We start from the raw sequence: 7856 nt of genomic DNA, 5'->3' as shown, positions 1-7856 counted from the left end.
CACCACAACTATGGTTCAGGGAGCACCAGCAATAAAAGGGTTTCTCAAATAAAACTCCCGGCCACACCAAGGCGTTCTCATATCTTTTATTGCTGCCTCTCCCTACACCAAGATCGACATGGTGTGGGAGAGCGCAGTCATCTCAAGTGACGTCAGCTGGTCCCCTGCCGTGGGGCCAGCACGTCCCAAATTCTTTCCTTTCTGAAGCTGGATGGTCGTTCTTCGAGTGTTTCTCCACGCTCTGTTCTTAATCCGTCCCCAGGAGCGCCGCAGACACTGCACCAAGCCACACTGACCTAGGCCCATGTATATCACCTGTGGCAGTGGCTCCATCCCAGCTCTCTGCAGCCGGTCAAGCGCATCTGGGGAAGGTGGCTGTGCCCACGGGGGCAGAGGCCACATGGGATCTGGGGTGTGGAGAGAGTCCCCCTGTCCTGCTCCATGCAGAGCCACAGATCTAGCGACTGTGGAGTGTGTCCCACGCTGATTTGCTTTAGGATCCCTTTCTTCCTTCCTGCTTGGTCTCTTCTGCAGGCTCGATCCCTCTTGTGTGTCCCTAGGCAGAGGCTCACCGCATTCCTCACAGTATTCCTCACCGCATTCCTCACAGCATTCCTCGCAGCATTCTTCGTTACCAGTAGTTTTGGGTAGCTCCATGATTTTCTTCCATTCGTGTACCACCTTCCCAAAGACAGCCAGTTCAAAGCCTAGCCCCACCTTCAGCTTCATCTCCTCCTCATACACCAGGATGTCCAGGGAGTGGATGAAGATGGTCAGCGTGGGCACGGCATGGGTTGCTGCAGTCTTGCTGTGGTGCGGACAGCTGCTAGTGAGGCACCGACGGCACTTCAGGCAGACGGGGAATACCTTATTCAGTACTCTGCGCAAGTCTTGGGCGTCAGTCTCTTTGATTTCGTTCATTTTGCCCAGCAGGTCCAGGCAGATTTCTCTGGTGTCCAGGGACTCCATCAGGGATCTGGAGATCTCTTGCATGTCCATGACAGAGGGCTGGATCCTGCTGAATTCTGAGCTTGTGGACACAAAAGTTCTTCCTTCATGGCCAGCTGCTGTCTCCCATGGCAAACGTGTTGCAGAGGCAGCTACACTTTGGATGTTGCTTCTACTCTGTCCTTTTCCTTGTGGTCTCAACAGGCTGGGGGGGGAGCTGTTGGACAGGAAAGACCCAGGGCCATCCTTTAGGCTTCTCCTCACAGAACAAGCGGGTGATCTCCCAGCACCCTGCAGCCAGCCCTGCCAGCTCTGCGATGGTCTGGGAGACGTAAACTGTTGGGGACATGGGGCAAGCTCCGTGCACAGTGTGGGGCTGGGCCTCTTCCTGCCCTAGGAGGAAAGGGCCAGCCTGGTCCCGGCGCTGAGGGCAGAGAGGGGTGCTAGGAATGGGGGCAGCCAGTGCGCTGTGTGGGAAGGGCTACAGTGGTCCTCAGAGGACTGAGGGGAGATCTCGTGGGAAGGGCTACAGTGGTCCTCAGAGGACAGAGGGGAGATCTCGTGGGAAGGGCTACAGTGGTCCTCAGAGGACAGAGGGGAGATCTTGTGGGAAGGGCTACAGTGGTCCTCAGAGGACTGAGGGGAGATCTCGTTGCGGCCTACTGCTTCCTCATGACAGGCAGCAGAGGGGCAGGCACTGGTCTTTTCTGTCTGGTGAGCAGTGATAGGCCCCATGGGAAAAGCATGAAGCTGCATCAGGGGAGATTCAGGTTGGCTCTTACAAAAAGGTTCTTCACCACCAGGGCGGTTGGGCATTGAAACAGGCTCCCCAGGAAGGTGGCCATGGGCCAAACCCTGCCAGAGTTCAAGAAGCGTTCACACAACGCTTGCAGAAATACGGTTTGATTGGGGGCGGGGGGCTGTGTGGAGCCAAGTGTTGGACTTGATAATACTTGTGGGTCCCTTCCAACTCAAGAGTTTCTGTGACAGATTCTGTGGATGTCAGCAGAGAGCGCCTGCTCTACTGCTAAGGGGCAGCTGCTCGGGCAGGGGGACATAGGTGTGGGGCTCCCCACCCAGGAGCTCCCAGAGGGGGATGCTCCCCGCAGGAGAGGGCTCTACTTACCCTGCTAGCAGGCTGTTTGCAGACACCTCCACATCATGCCAGGATCGTGAAGAAACTGTTGGGGTAGAAATACGACTGAGAATGAGCCAGGGCTGCCACTGTGGGGACCCGGGCGGCAGTGACATCTCACGGCCAGAAGCCGCTGCAGAGCCTGGCGCAGCTCTGGGATGGGGCTGCTCACCTCTCCGCTTCTTCCTCCTGCCTTTCAAGCTCATCTTCTTCCCAGAGGTGTCCTACACCAGAAAGCAAGCCTGGCTCAGTGGGGAGTGTCCCCTCTTGGTCAGGATGGTCCCTGCTCAGGAAGCAAGGGCCTGGGAAGGGTAATGGGGTCACAGGGACAGGGCCCAGCCCAGTGCTGGGTGGAGGTGACTTTGAGGCCGTGGAGAAGGGGCCTCGCTGTCTGAGCAATGGCCTCTCTTCACTGCTGCCTCCTAAATAGACCCTCTGCAGAGCGCCCCAGGGATGGGCCCAGCCCTGGGCTCATCCCTGCTGTGCCCGAGGAGAGTTCGGGGTGATACCAAACCTGGCTCCTACCTTGGCCTTGGTGTTGTGTATCCTGGCTATAAGGCTGGTCAGAACAGGTAGGACCAGAAAGTAAGGGGTGCGTGGCACCCCAAGGACATAGAGGCCCCAAATGCTCAGGGCCCAAAAGGCCAGCAGGGCCTCCAGCCTCCATATCTTCATCTTGAACATGGTTTTCATCCCGAGTCTGAAGCCCACACACTGCTCTCACTCCGAATCCTTGCTCACAGGCGTAACCTAAAACACAGCATGCAGCTCTTAGCAGTGGCCCTGTGAGAGCAGCCCCAACCCTCCCAGCCAAAAGGATGCCTGGAGTCTGGGCTTTAGGCACCTGACAAACCCAGTGAGCACCCCGCTCCTACCCACCTCTGTGCTTCTCTGCAGAGCTCCACTACCACACTCAGCTGACGCTGACGCTGAGTGTGGCCAGCTCAACACACTTTGCCTTCCTCAGCTGCTCGTTCAGCTTATTCCTCGCTGCTGCGCAGGCAAAGTGACAGCCAAGCCACCCAAACCCCACATACACGAGGCCACAATTATGATGCAATAGTGACGTAGCTTTGACACAAAGCGGTTGCCATGGTACCCCTGGGCTGAGCTGTCCAAGCAGGGACATTTGTCAGGGCAGCAAGGACAAGCCCAACCTCGCTGAAACTAAAACCTGGACATATACACCTAGGGTGGTGCAGGAGGCTATGAAGCCCTTGAGGAAGCTGCCCCAAGACCCCCACTGAGCATTTGTGGGGCAGCACACCCCAGGACACAGCCCAGAGTCTGTGGGAGGGTCCCTAGGGCCCACCATGGCAGCCACTGTGCTTGTGGCACTGGAGCTGCTCTGCCACCAACCTCCCCCCGAAGGCCATCGAGGCGGATGCTTGGGCCCTGGGGGACATGCTGGTGTCTCTGGCAGCAGCCCACACTCCCATCTCCAGTCTGGAAGGGTCTATATCAAGTGGAATCTGGCAAAATGTTGTCCCAGTTTTCAAGAAAAGACAGAAAGGAGACCCTGACAATTAAAGGCCTTTCCGTCTCACTTCAGATCCTGGCAAAACACGTAACGGGAACACTGGACTAGAGGGCTACAAGCCTTTCAGAAGAGGTAAGCAGGGAAGGGTGGGCGGAGGTGTTGCCCTCTTTGTTAGGGAAAGGATTGATTGCGAAGAGATGCCCCTGAGAAACAGCCACGGACAGGTTGAGAGCTTGCGGCTAAAAGATAAGGACCAGACCAATAAAGGACACCTTGTGGTCAGGGTCTACTCCAGGCCGTTTGATCAAGGGGAGCCTGCTGATGAGGCCTTCTTGCTTGAACTACAAGAGGTGTCACGCTCACATGCTCTCATCCTGATGGGGGACTTCAACCACCCGGATGTCTGCTGGGAAAACTACACAGCAGGCTGTAAGCAATCCGGGAGATTCCCGGAGTGCGTCGAGGATAACTTCCCGGTCCAGGTACTAGACAAACCAACCAGAGGAAAAGTGTTACTGGACCTGATGTTCACCAACGCAGATGAACTCATTAAGGAGGTTAAGATTGGAGGGTGTCTGGGCTCTGCAGTGACCATGCCCTGGTTGAATTGGGGATCTCAAAGAATATGGACCTGGTGAAGAGCAAAGTCAGGGCCCTGAGCTTCCGAAAAACGAAATTCCAGCTATTTAAAGACTTAGTGATCAAGATCCTGGAGCACTGTCCTTAGGGACAAAGGAGCTGAACAGAGCTGGCAACTCTTTCAGGATGCACCAAAAGCAGTGTAGCCAGCAGGGCGAGGGAGGGGATTGTCCCCCTCTGCTCTGCTCTCGTGAGACCCCACCTGGAGCCCTGATTTCTCCCATTTCCTCATTGGCTGAGTACTACAGGTTCACAACCTACTCAACACACTTCTATACCATACATGTACAATTTTATTTGACCAATTGCTAATTTCTCATTTTGCTTTTTTCTTTCCTTTTTTCCCACGGGCAGGACCCTGCGCTTCTTATTGAACTTCTTGAGGCTCCTATCAGCCCTTTTCTGCGGCCTGTCTGCCTGACCTGGCTGTGAGCCCCAGGGGTGGCCAGCCAGCACCCGTGCTGGGTTGGTGGCCCTGGGAAGATGCTTGTGCTGCTGGATGCCTTCCTGCCTCTGCCAGTGCCCCAGGGAGGGCAGAGCAGGACAGGGCTGGCCCCTTGCACAGCCCCAGGGCTCTGTTTCTCAATGTCCCTTCAAGGAGCATTTGGGGAGCGCTCCCACGGCTCCAGCAATGCAGCCCCAGCTCTTGCTCCCCTTCCCGCTGCAGCAGGGTGCTGAGCTCCCCCAAGGGTGCCGGTCACTGCCTCAGGAGGCAAAAGGGTCCTGTAAGAAAAATCTCAATAATTTTCTCAGAGAGGATCTTCTGTGAAGCTATCTTATTCACAAGTGCAATGGCAGGCGTCCTGCAAGCAGGAGCGCACAGTAAACGTTTATCCTAACCTTATATTCCCTATTACCCAACACCTGATTTCTCCCGTTTCCTCACTGGCTGAGTACTACAGGTTCACAATCTACTCGATGCCCTTCTATACCACATGTGTACAATTTGATTTGACCAACTGTTAATTTCTCATTTTCCTTTTTTTTTCCTTCTTCTCTTGTGACTAGAGGGCTCGTGATTTTTGTTTTTCCTGATTTCGTACTGCTTGTCCTGTTTTTCTTAGCTATCCTCCTTATTTTGGGACAGGGGGACTTCCCCCTTACCTGCTTCACATACTCCCCACTGCTATGCCGCACAATCCCTTTTGAATATGCAAAAACACCTTCTATTGCAAAAACACGACTTTCTTTCTCACAATTCCCTCCTCTTCTTCTCTTATGCCTGTTGTTTTTGCACCTCTTCACATACCCCACTCTTGAGTTTTTCCAACATTAAGGCGCAATATTCTTCTTCAGATGTCACGGGGGATGACAGATATACAATGCCATTAGTATTATAATACTAACAAATAGTTATTTGAGCCAATTCCATTCAGGTAACCACGATGTTAGTTTCTCCCAACTGTTTAGAAATCCCCAGGAAGTGTCATCTTGAGCCACTCTATGTAGGATCTTGGGTTTTTTTTGTTTTTTTCCCCAAATATTTTTGAGACCAGTCAAATTCGGCCCATTTGATCTACATACATACAGCAACTAGCCTTAATTACAGTGCACGCTCCTCCTTGTGAGGTTAGTAATAAATCTAATATCATTCAGTTCTGGAGTACTATTTTTGCAAACTTGTTACCTCCTTTTGTAGTGCCTTGACTGCATCCAGAGTGTTATTTTCCAGTTCTTCAATTATAGCTGAGATATTTACAATACCTTTTTCCAATTCATTCACCCCTAACCAAGGTAAAAACCACCTTGCAAAACTGTGAAATGCCCTGTTTCTTTTTACTAGAGGATTATCTGGAGCCCTCTTAATTCTGCGTGTGGTCTCAAGGGGCTTTGGCTTTTCAATTCTGCCTGTGGGTCTTCAATATTAGTTACATTTGGAATTATTGCCCCCAGGGTGCAAGCTCCCTTCTATCCTAGGGGCAACACCTTCCTGGCTTTACGGCCACGTAGCCAGTACCACCACTTGCCATTCGGGACAGGCCATTCGGTTACGGGATTCTCATGTTTACCTGGTGTGCATTATGTATACCTGCCGTTTGAGATCAATGAGCTCTTCCACACCACAACTATGGTGCAGGGAGCACCAGCAATAAAAGGGTTTCTCAAGTAAAACTCCCGGCCACACCAAGGCGTTCTCGTATCTTTTATTGCTGCCTCTCCCTACACCAAGATCGACATGGTGTGGGAGAGCGCAGTCATCTCAAGTGACGTCAGCTGGTCCCCTGCCGTGGGGCCAGCACGTCCCAAATTCTTTCCTTTCTGAAGCCAGATGGTCGTTCTTCGAGTGTTTCTCCACGCTCTGTTCTTAATCCGTCCCCAGGAGCGCCGCAGACACTGCACCAAGCCACACTGACCTAGGCCCATGTATATCACCTGTGGCAGTGGCTCCATCCCAGCTCTCTGCAGCCGGTCAAGCGCATCTGGGGAAGGTGGCTGTGCCCACGGGGGCAGAGGCCACATGGGATCTGGGGTGTGGAGAGAGTCCCCCTGTCCTGCTCCATGCAGAGCCACAGATCTAGCGACTGTGGAGTGTGTCCCACGCTGATTTGCTTTAGGATCCCTTTCTTCCTTCCTGCTTGGTCTCTTCTGCAGGCTCGATCCCTCTTGTGTGTTCCTAGGCAGAGGCTCACCGCATTCCTCACAGCATTCCTCGCAGCATTCTTCGTTACCAGTAGTTTTGGGTAGCTCCATGATTTTCTTCCATTCGTGTACCACCTTCCCAAAGACAGCCAGTTCAAAGCCTAGCCCCACCTTCAGCTTCATCTCCTCCTCATACACCAGGATGTCCAGGGAGTGGATGAAGATGGTCAGCGTGGGCACGGCATGGGTTGCTGCAGTCTTGCTGTGGTGCGGACAGCTGCTAGTGAGGCACCGACGGCACTTCAGGCAGACGGGGAATACCTTATTCAGTACTCTGCGCAAGTCTTGGGCGTCAGTCTCTTTAATTTCGTTCATTTTGCCCAGCAGGTCCTGGCAGATTTCTCTGGTGTCCAGGGACTCCATCAGGGATCTGGAGATCTCTTGCATGTCCATGACAGAAGGCCGGATCCTACTGAATTCTGAGCTTGTGGACACAAAAGTTCTTCCTTCATGGCCAGCTGCTGTCTCCCATGGCAAACGTGTTGCAGAGGCAGCTACACTTTGGATGTTGCTTCTACTCTGTCCTTTTCCTTGTGGTCTCAACAGGCTGGGGGGGAGCTGTTGGACAGGAAAGACCCAGGGCCATCCTTTAGGCTTCTCCTCACAGAACAAGCGGGTGATCTCCCAGCACCCTGCAGCCAGCCCTGCCAGCTCTGGGATGGTCTGGGAGACGTAAACTGTTGGGGACATGGGGCAAGCTCCGTGCACAGTGTGGGGCTGGGCCTCTTCCTGCCCTAGGAGGAAAGGGCCAGCCTGGTCCCGGGGCTGAGGGCAGAGAGGGGTGCTAGGAATGGGGGCAGCCAGTGCGCTGTGTGGGAAGGGCTACAGTGGTCCTCAGAGGACAGAGGGGAGATCTCGTGGGAAGGGCTACAGTGGTCCTCAGAGGACTGAGGGGAGATCTCGTGGGAAGGGCTACAGTGGTCCTCAGAGGACTGAGGGGAGATCTCGTTGCGGCCTACTGCTTCCTCATGACCGGCAGCAGAGGGGCAGGCACTGATCTTTTCTGTCTGGTGA

The 7856-nt window shown here is 53.9% G+C and overlaps 1 protein-coding gene across 3 annotated transcripts; it reads right to left on the bottom strand.

Moving 5' to 3' along the window:
* On the bottom strand, positions 1 to 3083 carry LOC310897033 (uncharacterized protein). 3 transcript variants are annotated; one of them, XM_083830147.1, is made up of 4 exons: positions 2609 to 3083; positions 2256 to 2307; positions 2075 to 2129; positions 1 to 1165 (listed from the first exon to the last, which is right to left on the bottom strand). In XM_083830147.1, exons 1-4 carry the CDS (start codon positions 2774 to 2776, stop codon positions 103 to 105), a joined length of 1338 nt encoding a protein of 445 aa, XP_083686273.1. In that variant the 5' UTR covers positions 2777 to 3083; the 3' UTR covers positions 1 to 102. The 3 variants fall into 3 exon arrangements, with proteins under 3 accessions (XP_083686273.1, XP_083686272.1, XP_083686271.1); XM_083830146.1 differs by having other exon boundaries at positions 2075 to 2307; positions 2609 to 2833; positions 2963 to 3079; XM_083830145.1 differs by having other exon boundaries at positions 2075 to 2307.
* Positions 3084 to 7856: the final 4773 nt, after the last annotated feature.

This window comes from Anser anser, assembly GCF_964211835.1.
Source record: "Anser anser genome assembly, chromosome: 3".
NCBI classification, from domain to species: domain Eukaryota; kingdom Metazoa; phylum Chordata; class Aves; order Anseriformes; family Anatidae; genus Anser; species Anser anser.
This window is presented reverse-complemented; position numbering and strand designations above follow the sequence as displayed.

Coding starts and splice junctions, on each gene's coding strand:
- LOC310897033 (XM_083830145.1), bottom strand. CDS start 2,776: ATGAAAACCATGTTCAAGATGAAGATATGGAGGCTGGAGGCCCTGCTG. Junction 2,308..2,608: donor TACACAACACCAAGGCCAAG/GTAGGAGCCAGG, acceptor TTTCTGGTGTAG/GACACCTCTGGGAAGAAGAT. Junction 1,166..2,074: donor GCAAACAGCCTGCTAGCAGG/GTAAGTAGAGCC, acceptor CCTGTCCAACAG/CTCCCCCCCCAGCCTGTTGA.